General features: G+C 39.6%; 1 protein-coding gene across 3 annotated transcripts in view; it reads right to left on the bottom strand.

The window, feature by feature from the left end:
* SLC28A2 (solute carrier family 28 member 2) overlaps positions 1-23,708 on the bottom strand; it is an 85,974-nt gene that overhangs the window by 40,686 nt on the left and 21,580 nt on the right. For 2 of the 3 annotated variants that reach the window (XM_067745646.1, XM_067745657.1), the window contains 5 exons: positions 8,196-8,445; positions 7,431-7,703; positions 5,811-5,897; positions 4,782-4,873; positions 4,559-4,647 (listed from right to left, as the gene is read on the bottom strand). In XM_067745646.1, the coding sequence (XP_067601747.1) occupies positions 4,559-4,647; positions 4,782-4,862 (170 nt within the window). In that variant the 5' untranslated portion in view covers positions 4,863-4,873; positions 5,811-5,897; positions 7,431-7,703; positions 8,196-8,445. Of the gene's footprint in view, positions 1-4,558; positions 4,648-4,781; positions 4,874-5,810; positions 5,898-7,430; positions 7,704-8,195; positions 8,446-12,989; positions 13,078-14,085; positions 14,178-23,708 lie in introns of all 3 variants that reach the window. The other variant, XM_067745668.1, reaches the window with a different exon arrangement.

The raw sequence follows: 23,708 nt of genomic DNA, 5'->3' as shown, positions 1-23,708 counted from the left end.
AGCCATCAGATGTGCTCAAGTTCACTAGTTCTTTAAAACAAACACCCCTCACCACCACCAAACATTTTTGAATTCTAACAACAACAGAAAGAACCCTCTTTAAAATGTTTATGTTTTGCTAAATTGCTTTATAGAAATGTCTAAATTCAGAAAGAGTAATGAAAAGAAAGAGAAGTTAAAATAGTTTGCACTGAAGGATCAGATTAAGGATATCCTGAGGAACCAAGAACAGAAGAAAGGATAAAGACAGGGGTCTGAGTATGTGTCCTGAGAATGGCTGGCCTTAATCGTCATCAAATCTTGTCAATTCTACTTCGAAAGTGTATCTATTGAACTCTGAATATTTTTGAATTTTTGAGTATATACTATGGGTAAAGCATTGTACCAGGTGCTATAGGAGATAAAAGGATGAAGTAGACATGGATCCTGCCCTCAATGTATTTACAGTCCAGTTTAGGGGATGCAATATACATATAAATCTGTAACACAGTGTCAAAACTTTTAAGTGTTATTAGAGAAGATCAAATAGAAATGTTATGGGTGTTTTGAGGAAGAAGGAGCCTCTTTGGACTGTGGCCAGTGAGGTTGAGGAAGAGGAAGACCATTTGTGATAATATCATGGACATGATTGCTCTTGAGTTGGGCCTTAAAAGATATGTTGTATCTGGGCAGAAAGATGTAAAATGAAAAGACATTTGACACAGAGAGAATGATGGAAAACATGACACAGAGGCAGGAAATGAAAAGTTATATTTAAGGAACAATTGAGGGTTAATTCTAATGCATAGAGTAGCATTAGAAAGGGAATTGTAAGAGTTAATTTTGGAAAGTCAAGTTAGGTACAAATCATGGCTGGAGAGCAGGAGGAGTGGGGAAGACTTGAATGCCAACCAGTGGGGAATGATAGAGGTTTTTGAACAAGGCAGTTCAGAGTCATGCTTTAGGCAGTTCTGGTAGAATCTATATAAGATAGGTGTGTAGCAAGTGGGAAGGACTGGAAACAAGAATCTGTATGGGTGCTATTTGAATAGTTCAGCAGAAATGAAATGAGTTTCAAAATCCAGATTCTACTATAGGTGGTAAAAGAAGGAAAGCAAACCACACACAGAAATACGGAAAGTAAACTAAATGGGGAAAATGTATAGCTTTACTAGGATTCAAAGAAATGCAAGTTATAACTTTAAAGCATGATTTAACATCTATGTAACAAATTTTTCATCTGAGAAAATATAAAGTTGATGAGATTTGAGGGAACTGGACACAATTATACATCAGAGCAGTTTAAGACACCAACAGCAATCTGACAAAATGTAGGCAGGTCCACAGACTTCCCTAGTGGTCCAGTGGTTAAGACTCCACCCTTCCACTACAGGGGACCCGGGTTCCATCCCTGGTTGGGGAACTAAGATCTGGCATGCTGTGCAATGCAGCCAGAAAAAAATAAAATAGAATAAGAATTCAAGCCTACATTGTAAATCAACTACACTTCAATTTTTTAAAATGAAATTTTAAAAAAAGTTAAGCCCAGTATTAGAAGAGTCAAGAGCTGATCAACAGCTTCATGGAACCTACTCCCTAACTTGGGCAGGGCACTTTAAGGTGGATCTATACTCTGTCTTTTCTATGCCCAGCACAGTCACTGGGCTAAATATAAACCAATTATCAAACAATCTTCTAAAGTCTCCACAGAAGTTAGAAGGTTTAAGTTTAATAGAGAAAGACACAGCCCTGTGTTTAAATAGGCTTTAATCTATAGGTAGCTTGACCACTGTCTCAACAACCACTGGGCACACTAGGACACATCACTGGAAGCTGAGCCACAGCATGGCAGGTGCAAAGCAGGAGGCCCTGACGCTACCGGAAGAGGCAGAGGCTGACTAATATGCCATAACTATGACACCAAGCTTCTGGTTTTTAACAAGACAGGTCATAAATCTCAGGACACCTCCTAATCATTTTGCTACATTTTACTGTTACCTAAGCTCTTAAGGTTCTCTCTTCTGTGTGTATGGTGGAAATCTTAAGTAATGATATGCCACTGCCCATCTCTTCCCAACTCCTCATTCAATGACATCCCATTGGTAGCTTGAAATAAGCCATGTTGAGAGTATTTATACTACAGGCAAATGCTACAAATCAAAGGTTGATTTATTATTTTGTCTAGATCAAGAAGCGGCAAACTGTGGTCTGTGGGCCAGTCCATCCTTGTTTTTATAAATAAAGTTTTAAGAACACAGCCATGCCCATTTGTTTAGTATCATCTGTGGCTGCTTTCCCACTAAAATGGCACAGTTGAGTAGCTGTGGCAGAGACCCTATGGCCTGAAAAGCCTAAAATATTTACTATCAGGCCCTTTACAGAAAAAGTTTGCCAACCCAGGGTCTTACTCACTAAGGCGAGCAAAACTATGAACCAATATTCATGGCAAAACTACTCTTGGAGGGCTTCCCTGGTGGCGCAGTGGTTGAGAGTCTGCCTGCTGATGCAGGGGACATGGGTTCGTGCCCCGGGCCAGGAAGATCCCACATGCCGCAGAGCGGCTGGGCCCGTGAGCCATGGCCGCTGAGCCTGCGCGTCCGGAGCCTGTGCTCCGCAACGGGAGAGGCCACAACAGTGAGAGGCCTGCGTACCGCAAAAAAAAACTACTCTTGGAGAGCCATTTCTTAAACATATACCAGCACATCACTGGGTAGAGTTCATATATAGACCTAAGCAGTCTGATTCTAGAATTCACATTAACCACTATATTGCTAAACAGAGTATGAAATATTATGTAAGCATGAAAATTTATAGAAAGCTTACTGTCAATTCATAGAAATGTGATGTATAAAATAAGTGGAAAAACAAAAATACAAAGTGGTAATGTCCACATTGATATATATCAATTTGTATCTAGATGTGAAATTCTGGAGAAGAAAATAGAATTTAAAAAGTTAAGCTTGGGCTTCCCTGGTGGCGCAGTTGTTGAGAGTCCGCCTGCTGATGTAGGGGACACGGGTTCATGCCCCGGTCCGGGAAGATCCCACATGCCGTGGAGCAGCTAGGCCCGTGAGCCATGGCCGCTGAGCCTGCGCGTCTAGAGCCTGTGCTCCACAACAGGAGAGGCCACAACAGTAAGAGGCCCACGTACCACCCCCCCCCAAAAAAAAGTTAAGCTTGTTTTCTCTGTGAAGTCACTTAGTTAATTCCTAAAAATAAAGAGAAGAAAAGACATATCCAGGACTTCCCTGGTGGCACAGTGGTTAAGAATCTGCCTACCCATGCAGGGGACACGGGTTCGAGCCCTGGTCCAGGAACATCCCACATGCCGCGGAGCAACTAAGCCCGTGTGCCACAACTACTGAAGCCCGCGTGCCACAACCACTGAGGCCCACGCACCTAGAGCCCATGCTCCACAACAAGAGAAGCCACCACAATGAGAAGCCTGCGCACCACAATGAAGAGTAGCCCCCACTCGCTGCAACTAGAGAAAGCCCACGTGTAGCAATGAAGACACCACACAGCCAAAAAAGAAAAAGAAAAAACACATATCCATATATTCCCTTTAGAAACTATCCAATATCCTCTTCTAAGCTTCTTAACGTATCACTTCTGCACTTTTTTTTTTTTTTTTTTGCAGTACGCGGGCCCCTCACTGCTGCGGCCTCTCTGTTGCGGAGCACAGGCTCCGGACGCACAAGCTCAGCGGCCATGGCTCACGAGCCCAGCAGCTCCGCGGCATGTGGGATCCTGCCGCATCGGGGCACGAACCCGCATCCCCTGCATCGGCAGGTGGACCCTCAACCACTGCGCCACCAGGAAAACCCTGCACTTGTTTATAAATACCCAGACTCTTTTCCACACCGTGGAACACAGCTTCCATCTGACCTATTTTACCCCAACAACTTCTATAGACATTACTTCTGCGATTATGACCATGACCAAATTCAGAGATTTTTCTCCTTCCTTGTCTCCTGATACACAGAACATTGTGGATTCATTGTACCTTCATTCTTGACACTTTCTTCCCTTTTGACTTTCAAGACTGTACTTTTTACCTTTCTCTATTATCTCTTTTGGTGGGTCCTTCTCCATCTTTTTAAATTTCTGATTTCTCTTTCTCCTCATCCCCAAATCTGAGTATTCCAAAAGAGCTATTTTTAAAAAATTATATGGGTAAGTTAATATCTAAGCCTCAATTTTCTAATTGAAAAAGGGGACTAAAATTAGTACCCACCTGTTGGCATGAAAATTAAATGAATTCGTTTCGTAAAGCATTCTGCACAATAGTAAGTACTCAATAAATGTTAGTTGTTGTTATTCTCATTTCTGTTCTTTTTGTTGCCGGTCCAACCAACACTGATATCGCTGAACTCGTTACTTATGGCACAGGTTTATGTAACAATTAATTACATAAAAATGTATATGTGCACTTGGTAACAGCAGGTGGCTGTGAGTCTTATTTCGACAACATAGATCATAAGCTCCTGAGAACAGGGTAAGTTTGACCTCTTCTGAGTCCACCAACCATACTAGCCAACCCTAGGCCTTAACTGAATCAATGCCAGAACACCTGTACCTCTGTTGAGTTAGGGGTTCCAATCCATCCCCAAGCCTGTGTCCTCGCTCTTCAGTCTTCCTGGTTCCCTCAGGATTTATTCCTTCTTCCTGTAAGCACAGGTAGAGTTGAGGTCAGTCATAAGGCCCTTCCAGGGGTGATAGGGATTGCGAGCAATCAAAGACTGTACATGAGGCCATGCATCAGCCCACAGAGATGTGCAGAAACTAAACTGGTGAGTTACCGTGAGCTCCAGCCCTGGGTTCTCTATGCCAATCTCCACTGTGGACAGAGCAATGCCCTCTCTTCCATTTGTTTTCTCCATCTCCTGCTCTCCTGAAAAACAAATTCAGAGCCAAGGCTGAAAGATTAGTTGTTCTATAATATGGGGCCAGATAGAACTTTTAGGGCCAGTTACCCACAGGAAAACAAAACTAAAAATATTTAGAGATTTAGTTGATTTCTTTAAGAATTGAGAAAATTGGAAACATAATTCTAAAATAATAAACAATGAAATATAGACTTCTACTTCCTATTGTGAATAGCAAAGGAAGGGGAAATAAGATAGGAAAAGAGAAATGAAGGGCAAGGGAACTGAAATGAATCAGTGGCTCACCCAGGGCTCCAGGACCTGAACTAAAAAGGACTCTCTTCAGTCCCCGTAAGGAAGGGTTAGAGGGCAACTACTCCTGTTAGCCTCCAGGTGGCCCCACTGAGCTGTGCTGAGTAAGAAGAAAACAAGGAGGCAGAGGGCTGGGAAGACCACAGCCCCCAACATATTACTGAGAAACCAAGATTAACAGACTTTCCAGTTCCTGACTATAATGTAGCATGAGAATTGTTTTTGGAGCATCTAAGAGAGTACCTAATGAGATAAATAAAAGAAATCTACATGTAGAATAATCAGTATGAATGTTAATTATCCCCAGTAAAGAAAGTTTTAAAACAAAATGAGAGAATAAAGAAACAAACACTTGAGCCTCACTATAAGCAACCTTAATAGATAAACATTCAAAGTTATAATATAGGTTCATCTGAGATTTTTTTTACTTTGTAGAAATTTTCCTTCAATTTTATGGAATTGTTTTTTGTTTTTTACTGTGATCTCTTCAACCATTTAAATATAATTTTATTCAACATACATAAACAACTTTTGTTTTTTAAATCAGGACTTTCCTGTATAGGCACAGAACTACTTGAATTTGGTCTAAATATGATCAATTAAGAAATCTGGCAAATCAGGTTCCTGCCCTCCTCCAAGACCATTACTTACTCCAGTTTGCAGGATTCCTTCTGGTGCCTCAGTGAAGGACAGAAAGAAAAACTCAGCTCCACAAGACCTTGACTCTGAAGGGATGGGCTGGAGATGAGAGAGAAGGATTTCCTGATTGGCCCATTTTGCCCTGGGCCCTCCTTTGCTGTTCCTGCCCTTCTCTGTAGAGGAGGAGTGCAACTCTCAAGTTAAATATTTATATGTTCTAAAGACTATTTTGCAGGGTCAGGTCTAAGAATTCTGCAGGAATTCCTAACAGGCACATCAGCAGGAGCGCTGCCCAGCACAGAACTAGGCACGGGGTAGTATGGAGAAGAAAAATAAGAGAAGGATCTCTGTACTCAGAAAACTTAGCATCATTTTGTACAGGAAAGACAGTTGCTAGAAAACAACAGAATGAAGGACTGTACATGATTCAATTCTAAATGACTGCTAGGAAGTCTTTTACTAATCCATTTAACAAATATTTGTTAAGCATTCACCATCACCCAGGCACAGTTCTGGGTGCTGAGGACACAAAGATGAATGGGATATTGCCTCTGCCATGAAAGAATTATAAATCAGTGAGGAAAGACATGTGTCAAGAAAGGCTTTACAGAGTTGGTAACATTGGCCCTGAGTCTGTAAAGTTTTGAAAGGTAAGTAGGGAATCACTGATGGAGAAGGGGAAAGATATACCACCAGAGGGAGAAACTGAAACAAAGGCACAGAGGTGAAGACTTCCCTGACACACTAAGGAGGCTGTAAAAAATAGCTGAAGATGCAGACATACTAGAGAATGGACTTGAGGACATGGGGAGGGGGAAGGGTAAGCTGGGACAAAGTGAGAGAGTGGCATGGACATATATACACTACCAAACGTAAAATAAATAGCTAGTGGGAAGCAGCCACATAGCACAGGAAGATCAGTTCGGTGCTTAGTGACCACCTAGAGGGGTGGGAGGGAGGGAGATGCAAAAGGTAGGAGATATGGGGATATATGTATATGTATAACTGATTCACTTTGTTATAAGGCAAAAACTAACACACCATTGTAAAGCAATTATACTCCAATAAAGATGTTAAAAAAAATAGCTAAAGAACAGAGGCAAATTTTTGAGAAACTAATGAAGGAGGGACAAAATAAATTAAGAAATTAGTTAAGGAATGGAGGGGGGAAATGTGAATGAGACGGTGGTAGTTTATCAAGAAATAAGTCTGGAGATGCAGTCAAGTGCCAGATGGAGATGGCTCTGTAAGCCAGGCTAAAAGTTTGGGCTTATTTGGAACCAGCTGCGGAGGCAAGAGGAGAATGGATTGGAAGAATGCACACTGGGGACAGGGAGACCAGTCAGGAGACAAAAGCAATAGTCCAGGTCAGACATGGTGAAGCTCTAACCAAAGCAGTAGATGGAGAGAAGGAAACAAATCTACAGGATGTGGTGACTAATTGGGCATAAGGGAGTAAATGAAAGGGGGAAGTTAATTCTTCAGAATTGTTCAAAATGATCTATTTTCTTCCTGCTCCTACCTGCCAGTAATACTGAGCTGTATGTTGTTCCCTAAACACTTGATGTTCCCTTGTACCTGTTTGTGGATGCTGTTCCTTCTGCCTCCAACACCCTGTTCCTACTTACTTACCTGGAAAATTCCCACACCACCTTCAAGTCTCTGTTGCAAGGCTACTCTCTTCAATGAAGCTTTCCATGATTCCCTCCAGATGAGACTTAAGACCCCTTTCCCCACACCCCTACTGCGGCATGCTCTTGCAGAAGACAACAGAGCATTTAGTGCTCTAAATGTTTACTTGTCTCCCAGTAGACCATGATCTCATCAAGCACAGGCTCTTTATCTTGTTCACCACTGTATCCCCAGGCTCAAGGCCTGCCACAATATTAGGCAATCAATAAAGATCTGTAAAATAAGTGAAACAAACAAACACAGATTTCTGGCTTAGATTATTGGGTATGTAGATGATGATAACAATCACCAAAATAGGAAAACATATCTCTATTTCCCTAGCTCCATGCACGCACACACACACACACACACACACACACACACGTACACACAAACATAAAAGCCCTACCAGAGTAAATGTGTGTTATATTCTGCAACCTAGAGCAACTCATTTTGCCTCTCTGGGCCCCTTCTGTTATTCCTGCCCCACCTAATTGCCCAATGCCATTTGACAAGATGATTAGGAAAATTAAGTAATTTAATACAGAAAAAGAATTTGAAAAACAGTAGGTAAACTTGCAGTTGTAGTCTACTATTGTACATTCTTATAGAAACTCAGGAAAATTAAAGATATTTTCAAGCTGACATCTGATTACAATCTCAGTATGACTGTGAAGTCTCTCTGACTCATCCTAGCACACACTTTATCTCTGTTTTCATTTTTACCTTAGAAAATTGCCAGTTCTGGGGTCAAGCCCAGGTATAGTTATAGGCACAGAGCCTAGCGTTCAGTACAGGTGAAATGATGCCAGTGATCACATCTGTCTTCTCTTGCCCTTCCTCTTCCCTCTTTCTTTTTCCTCTAGAAGGCGTGAAAAATCCATGTTCATCTTCTAAATGCAGGCTACAGCACTCATCTCACTTGTCCAGCAGATCCAAGTTCCCTTTAAATGCAGGTACAATTGATAACACCCAACTGCGGAGAGGAAGAGAATTAATCCGGCTGATACCTCCCCTTGAGTAACTGCTGGCTCACAGGCTTGGGCTTCATTGTTTAAATGTTTTCTTTTTCTCTTATCATTTACAGTTTGATAAATTCTCAAAGTACAGATCAGGAAGAATGAGATGATTTATCCAGAGTCAACAGCTAGTTAGTGGCTAAGCCAAACCAATATCCTGGGATCCTCACTCTTGGTTCTGTGCTATTTCTGGGCTGTAGGGTGAAACATAAGAGATGCTCTGTCTCTGCAGACTTTTACAGTTTTTCAAAAGATTTTCCTGTACTTTCACTGCTCATCCTCATAATATTCCTGTAAGCAAGTCAACTACTAATCCTATTTTAGGTACAGAGAAAATTATATTCAAAGAAAACGAGCAATTTGTCTAAAGTCATACAGCTGGTTAGGGCAGAGTCAGGACTGGAGGCTAGCTATGGTCATTTCCATGGAAGCTTGGCCTCAGAGCTCTCCTAAAGTCTAGGGGTTGCTCCTGGAAAACCAGGTGGCCTGCCACAAACCCATCTGGGAAATAAGTAGGGTATAAATAATAAATGATTTTATCCTTCCTGCTTTGCCCTCTCCTTGATTACTAGTACAAGCAAGGGGAACTAGAGAGCATATAGAAACTTCCAGTTTTGGTCTTACTGAAGTAACTTACACTTAACTAACTCTCCTGCTGAGAACAACTAAAAAGGCTAGACAAATATATAAATCAACAGGTGAAAGCACTGCAGAGCAATCAATGGAAGCAGGACTTGGAGGTTTTTGATTCTTGAGAGAAGGGAAGCATACCAGTTGAGTTCCACATTCATCCTAGCTCTTTTCCTGAAGGCATTTTATTTTTCAAAATCACAATGCAGAGAAATAATGCTCAAGCAGTCTTTTTGAAGGAAAAAAGAAAAGAATAATGAAGAAAGAGCCTAAAAACCTGCAACCAAATTTCAAAGTCATTGGCCAACTCAAAAATTTTAGATGCTCAAAACAAGACACCAAGAAACTCAGTGAAAAACAGTATTTGGAGTGCATAAAGACCTGAGCAGACGGACTTCCCTGGTGGCACAGTGGTTAAGAATCCGCCTGCCAATGCAGGGGACACGGGTTTGAGCCCTGGTCAGGAAATATCCCATATGCCATGGAGCAACTAAGCCCATGTGCCACCACTACTGAGCCTGTGCTCTAGAGCCCACAAGCCACAGCTACTGAGCCCACGTGCCACAACTACTGAAGCCCATGAGCTTAGAGCCCATGCTCCCCAACAAAGAGAAGCCAGCTCAATGAGAAGCCCGGGCACCGCAACGAAGAGTAGCCCCCGCTCGCTGCAACTAGAGAAAGCCCACGCGCAGCAACGAAGACCAAACACAGCCAAAAATAAATAAATAAAATAAATATACTAAAAAAAAAAAGACCTGAGCAGAGATTTCAGCAACTATGTGGTACTGGAGAGACAAATGTTTGTTTTCGACCTTGGTAAACACATCAGGCTTTCTATTGAGACCCTAAAGGGGCCATAGCCTAGTAATAAGAAACATGCCTTAAGAATAAACACTGTGCCCTAGGGGAAAGACAAAGCCGAAATAACAAACATAAAACAAAGGCTCAACAGAAATAAGTCAGTCTATTTCTACCCTATCTTCCTGACAAAAGAAATGCTAACCTTCTTTAAGCATATATAACATATCATCCAGAGCCTCTACAAAATGTTCAATTACAATGTCCAGCATCTAATTTAAAAGAACAACACATTCTTAAAAAAAAAAACAACACCAGATAATAGAAACAAATCCGTAAACGACTCAGATATTAGAAATATCAAACAGGGGCTTTAACATAACTATGATTAATCTTTTCAAGAAAATAAGGGGAAAGGTGGAGAAATAGATGAAAAGATGGAGATTTAGAAAAGACAATTAAAATTTGTAAAAAATAAATGCACATTCTAGGGATTAAAATTAAGAACTACCTGGGCTTCCCTGGTGGCACAGTGGTTAAGAATCCGCCTGCCAATGCAGGGGACAATGGTTCGAGCCCTGGTTTGGGAAGATCCCACATGCCGCGGAGCAACTAAGCCTGTGCGCCACAACTACTGAGCCTGCATGCCACAACTACTGAAGCCCGCGTGCCTAGAGCCCGTGCTCCACAACAAGAGAAGCCACTGCAATGAGAAGCCCGGGCACCGCAACGAAGAGTAGCCCCCACTCGCTGCAACTAGAGAAAGCCCACACGCAGCAACAAAGACCAAACACAGCCAAAAATAAAAAATAAAATAAAATAAAAAGAACTAACTAAAATGGTTTAACGAACTGGATAAAACAGAAGACAAGGTGAGTGAACTCAAGGAGTGGTCAACAGAAAATATCTGAACAGCACAGAGAGAAAAATTTAGGGGAAAAAAGCAGAATAAAACCTCTATGTTCCATTTAGGATGTAGAAAGCTGGAAAAGTCTTGCTCTCATCTTCATAACAATTTTAAAAATTCAGATAATCTGAAAATTTACAATTTTCTTTAACCCATCAGTGACCTGAGGTTGCAGGGCAACCAATTATCCCCAAATCTAAGGAAAGACAAGTTGACTGAAAAAAAAATACACAACCTAAAAGTTGAAAATTAGTTGAAATTAGTTGAAAATTTGGTGGGCCTACTGAGGACTTAAGTCCAGGATACAGCCTCTCAGATAACTCTGAGGGACTGTTGCAAAGAGGTAAGGGAGGTGCCAGGATATAGAGGAGTTTTTGCAAAAAAACAAACATAAAGAAAGAGGTAATCAGAACATCAAAAGATTACTGCTAATTAAAGAAAACCAGGCATTGCAAGCTAATGAATTTAGCCTTTTTCTGTGAATAGGAAGAGGCAAGAGTCTGGAGTTATTGAAATTATTCCTTTGATATGAACCTTAACAATCTAGGGTCAGCAACCTGTTTTTTTCTACATCCTGAATTCCCTCCAGGTGCGCCATCAGGAGCAGCTGCAGTGGCTGATGGCTTGATGGCCTCAACATCCTTTATTTACTATAATAAAATGGCTGGTGACATTCTTTGTCCACAGCACCCTCTCTTGGACATAAATCTGACCAACATTTGGTAGGCATTTCATGACCAATTTTGCCCCACTACCCTAGGAAGGCTCACTGCTGGATCAGGTGAGGATTCTGTTGATAGGCCACTCAATGTGCTGGGGTATTTTTTGGATTAGGCCCTGTTGATAATCTGAAATTCTCTGGCTCTCTTTTCTTACTAGCCTCTTATAATCCAGGAAGTATTTTCCCTTGTTGCTTCTTCCCATGTCTAGAGTTGCTCTATTATAATTATTCTATGTACAGATAAATATATGATCAACTGCCTCAACATGTTTAGCCAGTATATTTCAGAAAAAAGTCATAACATTATAAACCATATTTATCAGTTCATTCAGCCCCAGGTAATTAATTCCTATTGATCTGGATGAAGTCATCGTGTTTTTCATTAGAGTTTTGTAATTTCTTACCTAGTTCAGTGGTATTGTAAGCAGATAGGGGAGGGGGTCCCCGGAGAAAGAGAACCAGGTATGGCTTTCCTAACATAAGAGAAGCCATTGTGGGCCTAAGTCAATTTGTGGTCTAAGCCTGGCCACAGTGCTTCCCTTAAACATGTCTCAGTAATTAATGATCTTAAGGGAAGTGAGAGAATACAGGAACAAAGGAAAAACAGTCAAGAAACGATAGTTCAGGGATAAAATAGATCCTAGTTCCTTCTCAAGGGATGTACATAACAATCTGATACATATCTTTGAGTTCTGCAGGAACTAAGGACCCCACCCAGATAGAGGATGGAATGATGATGTTGACCTTTTCTGATTTCAATCAACTGAAGCTTGGACTCTGTTGAACTTTGCCCCAATTCTATGCTGAATTCTCCTCTGCTCAAGCCCCTTCATGAATACGCATACACCACCCAAGCCCCTTCGTGAATATGCATGTACCCTTAGCTTAAAACTTCCCCAATTTTGCTGTTTGGGGAGACAGTGCTTTGGAAAAGATCCCTGATGTTCTCTCTACTTGCTGCAAGTAATAAATCCTTCCTTCTCCCAGTCTTTGGCTTGGTTGTATCTTTTGGCTCAAGAGGCAAACACAGTTTTTTGAGTAACAGTATTATCTAAAAGTTATCAGGGACTTCCCTGGTGGCGCAGTGGTTAAGAATCCGCCTGCCAATGCAGGGAACACGGATTCGAAGATCTCACATGCCGTGGAGCAACTAAGCTGGTGCGCCACAACTACTGAGCCTGCGTGCCGCAACTACTGAGCCCACGTGCTGCAACAACTGAAGCCCACGCGTCTAGAGCCCCATGCTCCGCAACAAGCACCATGAGAAGCCTGCTCACTGCAGTGAAGAGTAGCCCCCACTCACTGCAACTAGAGAAAGCCCACGTGCAGCAATGAAGACCCAACACAGCCAAAAAAAAAAAAAAAAAAAAAAATCTGCAGAAACTATTTTACGTAGACACACCCAAAACATAATTATTCCTAGAGTGTACATTGAAAATTCTTACCTCATTTATCTTTATTTTATAACTTATGAAAATATCATCATACCAAAGTTAATTTTTTTCTTTTTTCTTTTTTTTTTGCTGATAAACTCTGCAATAGAAATAACATGAACTTACTGACCTTCAGTATACCTAGGTACAATAAAAGTAAGACATGTCTATATTGATTAAATCAACAAGCTTAAGCTAGCTTTAATACCAGATATTAATTTAATATTAATATTTCCTAGATTATGTGAACCTGAAAGTCATTCTGGCCTGCTTCCTTTATATTTAGAAACATTTAATTTGTAAGCACTTACTTTTAAGTCAGTTAGATAGAACTCTTTTATAAATTCAGTTTTGATAATATTTTCTGTAGGTAGAGACATCTCATATGTATAATGTACATACAGACATATAAACAGACAAAACTAGAGATCTCATAGCTTCACTTTAACACTTAGTTATGAATCAGGTATTACAATATAAACTTACCAGTTTGTAAATAACAGTTGGAATAAGTTAAATTTATTTACTCAGATGACTAAGGCTTTTACTATTTGTGGAAAAGACTTTTAAGATTTGTATTTGTCCTTGATAAACCATTAAGGAGGCTATGAATCAGATTTGGGCTGAGGGAGCCTTTCCAGTGGTTTGAGTTTAAAAAGGCCTTATTTCCCTTTTTTGTTCTCCCTTGGTTTCAGGTTCTATCTGATTGAGTGAATTAGGCTCAGTCTCAGGTCACTGTGGACTGTATTTACATTTCTGATTTGTAGAGATTTGCAAGACAAAAACAGTTACTTTTCATTCTCCAAAAAACTGGTCTGCCACCTAAATGATATTAAAAGATTGACTTGCCCAGCTATATTTTCTTTAATTTGTATCAGTGAGATGATCTCCAACTAAACTGAAAATTAAGAGTTCTGGGAATTCCCTGTTTAGAATCCCAGTCTATTCAACTGACTGCCAAATGTTTCTGAAGAGTTGTTTTATCAAGCCGGCTTTCTCTAACTTAACTGCAAACACAATAAAGAGCTCCATCTTAGTCATTTTCAGGGTGAGATTTCCTTTAATTCCCAATTAAGTAAGTACTTGTAAGTATAAGTTTTGTACGTACATAAACCTGGTTGGGATGTTAGTTGGAGGCTGACAATCTGTCGCTCCTTTTTCTTTTAGTTTGAAAGCTTTGTTCCCCATTCCAAAGTTGGTCTGTTGAGAAAAAATCACTAGTGAAGATCCTGCGGTGGGCCAAGTTTGTGACCTTAACTCCTCTAGGTTTCACTCTAGAGTCCTTTCAGCCTGCCATTTCAGTAAACAAAGGATGTTGAGGCCATCAAGACAACAGCCTCTGCAGCCACCCCAGCGGTGCACCCTGAGGGGATTCAGGATGGGAAAGAACAGGATACTGGCTCTAGATAGTTGACGTGCATATCAAAGGAATAATTTCAGTAAGCCCAGACTCTTGCATCTTCCCATACATAGAAAAGCGCTAAATTCAAAGTCTGGCTTTCTTTAATTAGCAGTAATCTTTTGATGTTCTGACTACCTGTTTTTTCTTTTTTTTTCTTTTTCAAAAACGCCTATACATCCTGGCTCTTCCCTTACCTCTTCAGAACAATCCCTCAAAGCTATCTGAGAAGCTGTATTATCCTGGGCTTATATCCTCAGTAAGTCTACCGAATAAAACATAATTTTCAACTTTTGGGTTGTGCTTTTTTTTTTCAGTCAACACATGTCAATAGTTATATAAATAGTTTAAACTCTGCAATAAACCAAAAAATACAGAGATTGTCAGATTGGATTAAAAAAAAATAAGCAAGACCCAACTATATGCTGTCTATAGGAACCCATTTTAAATATAAAAACACAGAATAAAAGTAAAAAGATGGGAAAAGACATATCATGTTAACACCAAAAAAAAAGGCTGGAGTGTCTATATTAATATTAGAAAGGTAGACTTCAGAACAAAGAATATTGCCAGAGATAAAGAGGAACATTACATTAATGGAAAGGAGTCAGTTCACCAAGACTATATCACAATCCTAAATATGTATGTGAAACCACACAACTCAGATTGGGACTTGAACACACTGTCTTTTAATTGAGGTCACACAACTGGTCTCAGGACTTAACAAAGCTCAGATTCTTTATGTCTCATCACAGAAAGCATTCAGTGAAAGACTAAGTGGTAGGTAAGAAGTGGATTTATTTAGAGAGATACACATTCCATAGACAGAATACAGTCCCTCTAAAAAGGCAAGAATGGCTTTGGGAGAAACACACTCCAAAGACAGAGTGTGGGTCATCTCAGAAGGCAAGAGGCCCCAAAATATGGGGTGGTTAGTTTTTATGGGCTGGGTAATTTCATAGGCTAATGAGTGGGAGGATTATTCCAACTATTTTGGGGAAGGGGCGGATATTTCCAGGAATTGAGCCACCACCCACTTTTCAGCCTTTTATGGTCAGCCTTGGAACTGTCATGGTGCTGGTGGGTGTGTCATTTAGCATGTTAATATATTACAATGAGTGTATAATGAGGCTCAAGGTCCACTGGAAGTTGAATCTTCCACCATCTTGGACCTAGTTGGTTCTAACCAGTTTATGTCACATCTTCAACAGCTATGTCATTCTTTTAAAGGTTGTGCCCTGCCCCCTTCCCTACTGTTTCATATGGACTAAATAATGTAGCTTCAAAGGATACAAGGCAAAAATGGATAAAGCTGAAAGGAGAAATAGACAAGTACAAAACTATGGCTGGAGAGTTTAATACTCTTCTCTAAATAATTGATAGTATAAATAGAAAAAAATATGAGAAAACAGAAGATCTAAACAACATCATCAATTTACTTGACCTGACATATTTAAACATTTCACCTGACAAGTGCAGAATATACATTGACTTTAGGAGTATACAGAATATTCACCAAGGCAGACCATATTCTAGGGGAAAAAAAAAAACTTGGAATATTTAAAATAATTGAAATCATACAAAATATATTCTAAGGCAATTAAGGAGTTAAACTAGGAATGTTTAACAAAAAAATACCTTGAAAGTCCCCAAATATTTGGAAATTAGACAAGATAGTTGTAAATAACCCATGACTCAAAGAAGAACTCACAAGGGAAATTAGAAACATTTTAATTGATCAAAATTTTAAAATATCAAAATCCAGGACTTCCCTGGTGGGGCAGTGATTAAGACTCCATGCTCCTGATGCAGGGGACCTTGCTTCGATCCCTAGTCAGGGAACGAGATCCCACATGCATGCCACAACTAAGAGTTCACATGACAAAACTAAGTAACCCTCATGCCACAACTAAGGAGCCCACTTGCCGCAACTAAGACCCAGCACAACCAAATAAATTTTAAAATAAATAAAATTAAAATCTATGGGGGGGACTTCCCTGGCAGTCCAGTGATTAAGACTTCGCCTTCCAATGCAGGGGGTACAGGTTTGATCCCTTGTCAGGGAGCTAGGATCCCACATGCCTCACAGCCAAAAAACCAAAACAGAAAACAGAAGCAATATTGTAACAAATTCAATAAACACTTTAAAAATAGTCCACATCAAAAAAAAATCTTAAATCAAAATCTATGGGATGCAACTGAAGCAGTACTTATATTAGAAAACAAACCCACAGCAAGGTCTAAAATCAATTATCTAAAACGTCACCTCAAGAAACTGGAAATAGAAGAGTAAATCAAACCCGACACAGACTGAAGGAAATAATTAAGAGCAGAAAACAAGGAAAGTGAGACCAGGAGAAAAAAAATATAAAGAAGATCAATGAAATGAAAAGCTTGATTCTTTGAAAAGATCAATTAAATTGATAAGCATCTAGCTAGAATGGTGAAGGAAAAAAAGAGAAGAAACAAGTTACAAATATCAGGAGTAAGAGGGGACACCACTATAGTTCCTACATACATTAAAAAGATAAGGGAATAATAAAAACGAGTCTATGCTCACAAATTCAAAAATTTAAATGAAACAAATTCCATGAGACTCAAAACTGCCAAAGTTCACTTCAGAAGAAATAGATTATTAGCATAGTCTTATATCTATTAAAGAATGTACACTTAAAAACCTTCCAACACAGAAAACTTAGGCCCAGATGTCTTCAAATATTAAAATTCTACCAAATATCTAAGTGAGAAATAAAATATTGCCTGCCATATCTGTAAACAAAGAAATGCACAGTCATCAGCGATTGCAGCCACCTCCAATGATGAGCTGGTAAGCCCTGAGGGAACTCAGGATGAGAACACACAGGATACTGGCCCCAGATAGCTGAGGTGCATATCAAAGGAATGATTTCAGAGAGCCAGGACTCTTGCATATTCCCATAGAAAAGCGCTAAATTCCTTAACTTGAGATATCTGGTTTTCCTTAATTAACAATAATCTATTGACTTCCGACTACCTGCCCTTTGCTGCAAAACTCCTACATATCCTAGCTCCCCCCTCGCCCTCTCGGAGTTTCTCAGGGTTAATTGAGATCCTGCCTCCTGGGCTTGAAGTCCTAAGAATGTCCGCCAAATAAAACATAACTCTCAACTTTTAGGTTGTGCATTTTTTTTCAGAGGACAGAAGGAAGAAATAATACCAGTTTTCATAACTCTTCCAGACTGTAAAAGAGGAGGGAACACTGATGACTCATTTAGGAGGCCAGCAATACCCTGATACAAAAACCAGATGGTAACATAAAAAAAAAAACTACAGATCAACATTCCACATGAACATAACATGAAGAAAATCCTCAACAAAACACTAGTAAATCAAATCTAGCAACGCATAAAAAGAATAATGTATAATAACAAAGTGGAATTTATCCCAGGAATGAAAGGCTATTCAACATTTGAAAATCAATCTAATTTACCACATCAACGGACTAAAGATGAAAAGCCACATTATTACCCCCGTAGATGCAGAAAAAGGATTTAACAAAGTTCTATATTTGTTTATGATAAAAACTTATAGCAAACTAGGAATAGAGGCAACTTTTTCAATCTGACAAAGAAGGTAAACAAAAAACCCTACAACTAGCATCATTTTTGATCATGAAAAACTAAATAAACGTTTTCTCCCTAAGATCAGGAACAAGAATGCTCTCACCACTCCCATTTAACAACATACTGGAGGTCTAGAGAGTACAATAAGACAAGAAAAGACCTAAAAGACATATGGATTGGAAAGAAGAAAGAAAATTATCTCTATTCACAGACAATATGCTTTTCTACATAGAAAATCTCAAAATATCTACAAACAAAACAAAAACAACCAGAACTTATAAGCGAGTTTAATTAGGCTACAGGATACAAGATCAATAAATAAAATCTACTGTATTTCTACATTCCAGCAATGAACAATTGGAAACTGAATTTTAAAAAGAGTACCATTTATAAGAGCACCAAAAAAACGTGAAATACTTAGGTTTATTTTATTTTATTTTATTTTTATTTATATTTTTATTGGAGTAAAATTGCTTTACAATGTTGTGTTAGTTTCTGCTGTACAATGAAGTGAATCAGCTATATGTATACCTATATCCCCTCCCTCTTGGACCTCCCTCCCACACCCATCCCCATCCTGTATGCTGAAAACTATAAAACCCTGGTGAACGAAATCAAAGAAAACAAATAATTGGAGACATATTCTATGTTCATGAATTAAAAGACTCAATACTGTTAAAATGTCAATTCTTCTCAAAGATTTTAAATAAAAATTGACAAACTGATTTTAAAAGTTATATGGAGAGTCAAAGGAACTAGCATAGTCAAAACAATTTTGAAAAAGAACAACAAGATGGGAAGATTCATAGTACTTGTTTTCAAGGTTGTTATGGACTGACTGTGTCCCTCCAAAATTCATATGTTGAAACCATAAGCTCCAATATGATGGTATTTGGAAATGGGGCCTTGGTGAAGTAGTTAGGGTTAGATTAGGTCATGAGAGTACTGTCTTCATGATGGGATTAGTGGTCTTATAAAACGAGGAAAAAAGAGAAGTATCTCTTTCTGTGTAAGCACAAAGGCCATGTGAGGATGCAGTAAGAACATGGCTGATTGCACGCCAGGTAGAAAACAATCACCAGAACCTGATCATGCTAGCATCCTGATCTCAAACTTCTAGCCTCCAGAACTATGAGAATATAAATTTCTTGTTTAAGCCACCCAGTCTATGGCATTTTGTTATGGCAGCCTGAGCAGATTAAGGCAAAGGCTTATTATAAATAGACAGTAATTAAGACAGTGTGGTATCAGAGAAAGCACTGACACAGTTCAATGGAATAAAGAGTCCAGAAATAGACCCACAAATATATGGTGAATTGATTTTCCACAATGTTGTAAAGGCAATGCAATGTAAAAAGGATAATGTTTTCAACAAATGGCACCAGGACAATTAGGTATCCATATGCAAAAAAGATAAATTAATGTCAATTCATAACTTGTGCCCTATTTTAAAAGCAACTCAAAATGGATCATAGACCGAAATCCAAAATCAGAAACTATAAAGCTTCTAGGAAAAAAAAAAATAAGAGCAAACCTTTGTGATCTTGGATTAGGCAAAAAATTTTTACATATAATGTCAAAAGCACAATCCATAAAAGAAAAATTAATAAGGTGGATTTCATCAAAATTAAGACCCTCTGTTCTTCAAAAGACACTATAAAGAGAATGAAAAGATACACCACAAATAGGTAGAAAACATTTGCAAATTACATATCTGATAATGAACTTATATCCAGCATATATTTAAAAGTCTCAAAACTGAATATTAAGAAAAAAACAACCAAACAACTTGATAAATGGGCAAAAGACTTAGATCTTTCACCAAAGAAAATATCAGATGGCAAAAAAGCTTATGGAAAGATGCTACATCATTAGTCATCAGGAAAAGGTAAATTAAAACCACAATGAGATACCAGTATACACCCATTAGAATGGCTAAAACCAAAAAAAAGAGAGAGAGAGAGAGAGAGAGAGAGAGAGGAAAAGGAAAAGAAAGAAAGTAAAGAAAAAAATGGGGCTTCCCTGGTGTCGCAGTGGTTAAGAATCCACCTGCCAATAAAGGGGACACGGGTTCAAGCCCTGGTCCGGGATGATCCCACATGTCGCAGAGCAACTAAGCCCGTGCGCCACAACTACTGAGCCTGCGCTCTAGAACCCACAAGCCACAACTACTGAAGCCTGTGCACCTAGAGCCCGTGCTCTGCAACAAGAGAGGCCACCGCAATGAGAAGCCCGCATACCGCAACAAAGAGTAGCCCTGGCTCACCACAACTAGAGAAAGTCCGTGTGCAGCTATGAAGACCCAACGCAGCCAAAATTAAAATAAATTAAAAAAATAAATTTTTTTTAAAAAGAAAAAAATGACAATACCAAGTACTGATGAGTTTGCAGAGCAACTGGAATTCTCATACACTGCTGGTGGGAATGATCTCCACAAGAGTATGCAAAAACAAAATACAAAAATCAACTATATTTCTATGTACCAAAAAAATGAATTTTAATGAAAGATATTTTACCATACAATTTTTAAAACAGTGTATCTTCAAATACTTTTCTGTCTCCACCATCTATTCTCTCTTTCTGGGACTCCAATTAGATATATATCAGGCCCTTGAAGATATTCCACAGATCTCTAATACAGTGTTCTCTCTCTCTCTCTCCTCTATGTTTCATTTCAGATAGTTTCTATTGCTATGTCTTCAAGTTCACTAATCTTTTCATCCTCAGTGTGCAAACTGCTATTAATCCCATCCAGGGTACTTTTCATTTCAGATAGTGTATTTTTTTAATCTCTAGAGGCTTAATTTCAAACATATCTTTTTTATAATTTCTATTTTTTTAATATCTTCTATTTCTCTCCTCATTAAGCTCATTACTTTCTCCACCTTCTTGAACATATTTTAATACATGTGGGATGTATTAAAATACTTGTTTTAATGATTTTGTCCTCTAAATCTATCATGGGTCATTTCTGTGTTTTTTCTATTGATTGATTTTCCCCCTTGTTATGAGCCTTATTTTTATGCTTCATTACATAAAGTAAATTAAATTTTTTTTAAAGTAAGATGGTACTTTAGAGTCAGATGACAGTTAATATGAGTTTTACATAGTTGGGTGCTGTATTTTCTGTATTCCTTTAAATATTTTTGGACTTCATTCTAGGCTGTAGCTAAGTTATTACTTGGAAACAGCTTGAATCTAGCAAGTCTTGTCTTTTTCTGGGTTGTTATATAGGTCCAAAACAGCCTTTAAAGGGACTTCTCTGGCAGTTAAGACTCTGCATGTCCACTGCAGGGGGTGTGGGTTCGATCCCTGGTCAGGGAACTAAGAACCCACATGGAACTAAGATCCCACATGCCACGTGGCCAAAACAGCCTTCAAACTAGGACTAATTTGGCTCTACTATGAGGCAGTCCTTTTCTGAGAACTTTACTCAGTGCCCTAAGAATTAGGAGGTCTTTCCACTTGGGTTAATAGTTTCCCAGTTCTACGTGAGCTCTGAGGATTTTTCTGCCTGCTCTTTTCCAGTTCATCTTTCTCAGGCCTCATTGGTTTCCTCACATGCATGTCCTTATCAGCTTTCTATTACTCTCTCCTCCTCAGTACTCTGCCCTGTGAATTCCAGCCACCTTGAACTGAACTCTGAACTCCACGAGATCACTGGGCCCTTTCGCACTTCTCTGAGCTACGGCCTGGAAACTCTCTCCAGGCAGTAAGCTGAGACAATCATAGGGTTCATTTTATCACCCTTCTTTCAAGGATCACCATCCTGTGCTGCCTGCTGTCCAACAGCTGAAAATCATTGTTCCATATATTTGGTCAGGACTTTTTAGTTGTTTAGAATGAGAGAGTAAGTCTGGTCCCTGTTACTCCATCTTGGCCAGAAGTGGAACCCTCTAAGTAATACCTGAGTGCCTACTAATTGTGCTGGATGCAGCCTTAGATGCTGAGCATACAGTAGTGACCCACACAGACAAGGGTCCTGTCCTCTGGGAAGAGGCATTTTAACAAAGGCCTGTGAAGACAAGTATTGGGTTCTAGAGCAGGAATGGATACAATTGAAAGGTCTTCACTTCTACCTTCCAGACTTCCAGATCTAAAGCTGTAGCTGAAAACAATAGCAGATTACACTGGAGGGCTGAGCGGAGGGGTAGAGCTGGAGCAGACATCTATATAAAAAAATGTTGCCTGTCATTTTGTAAATAGAATGGTAGTTGGCCGAAACAAAATAGCATTGGTTTAAGAGCTAACATGGGTAACTATAGTGCCCATTCAATAGAATCTTAAATTGAGTTAATTCATGTGAAGTACTTACTTAGCTCAATGCTCGATGGGGGCTGCTCTTCTACTCACTTCAACTCAATTTGTCAAATAATTATGCACAAAACCACAGCTCAGAGTAGTGTTTGGTGCCTTTTCTCCCACTCCTATGCAACTTCTATTATTATTCCTACAGTCTTCTGTCCCCAGATGCAGAATTCTCTCCAGAAAAATCTACCTTATTCAAGACCAGCTACATAATTTGTGGGGCCCAGTGTGCAATGAAAATGTGGCCCTCCTTGTTCAGAAATATTAAGAATATCCAGATGTTGACAGCAGAGTATTAAACCAAGCACAGGACCCTTCTCAGAGTGGGCCTTATGTGACTGCCTAGGTCACACACCCATGAAACCATTCCTGCTCCTGTCTCACCTGCAGACAAATTCCAGTCTCCTCTGTGACGCCCTCAACCACCTGTTAGACAGACAGAAAGGCTCTCCAGCAGCCCAGTAACACAGTTAGCACAAACAAGCAAACCAATCAACACACTCATCACTCCCAGCTCAAATGCACAGTGCTTCTCCTAGTGTTGTGACACAGCAGTCATTTAATAAACACTGTTGGATAATAAATAATGAAGAAGATGGAAGAAATCATGCCCTAAGGAAAGGAGCTAGAAAAGCTTTGATCACCAGGATTTTTCCGGCACCCATGCAATCTTCCCACGTGGGTTATCCCTTTTTGAGCTCTAAGGATAGGTCTGCCAGGGTTCATACTGTGCTAATGTCATTTAGCAACCTTTGGAGAAAATGCAGAAAAAAATTTGTTTAAAATGAAGAAATTGGGGCTTCCCTGGTGACGCAGTGGTTGAGAGTCCGCCTGCTGATGCAGGGGACATGGGTTCATGTCCCGGTCTCGGAAGATCCCACATGCCGCGGAGCGGATAGGCCCATGAGCCATGGCCGCTGAGCCTGCGCGTCCGGAGCCTGTACTCCGCAACAGGAGAGGCCACAACGGTGAGAGCCCCGCGTACCCCCCAAAAAAAAAAAAAAGAAGAAGAAGAAGAAATTATATTTAGAGGAAAGGCAGAGAACCAACAAACTGAAAATTTCAACTTTCTAATCATTGGCTGAGCTAATGTTAAGAGGATATACTATTACCTTGTTACCACCTAATGAAGAGAACAGATTTGGAAATTATCCTGCTTCCAAGAGGGTGATTGAAGAAATCAAAGTTCCAAGGAGAAGAACTTCTAGGCCCTCCCATTCCTCCCTTGCTCAATTCCATCTGGACTTGGTGCCAGCCAGGGTCATAAAATAGCTGCTGTCTGGAGGGCTGGAGCAGGTTATCTTGTAGAATCTTATAGATTTTTAGAGCAAAATGGACCTTTAAGATCTTCCTATTAACCACAACTGAACTGACTGTGGGTAATGCCAGCCATCAAGCTGCAAGCAGCTGCCTGGTGAGCAT

The sequence above is a fragment of the Pseudorca crassidens genome, chromosome 1 (genome assembly GCF_039906515.1).
Source record: "Pseudorca crassidens isolate mPseCra1 chromosome 1, mPseCra1.hap1, whole genome shotgun sequence".
NCBI lineage: Eukaryota > Metazoa > Chordata > Mammalia > Artiodactyla > Delphinidae > Pseudorca > Pseudorca crassidens.
This window is presented reverse-complemented; position numbering and strand designations above follow the sequence as displayed.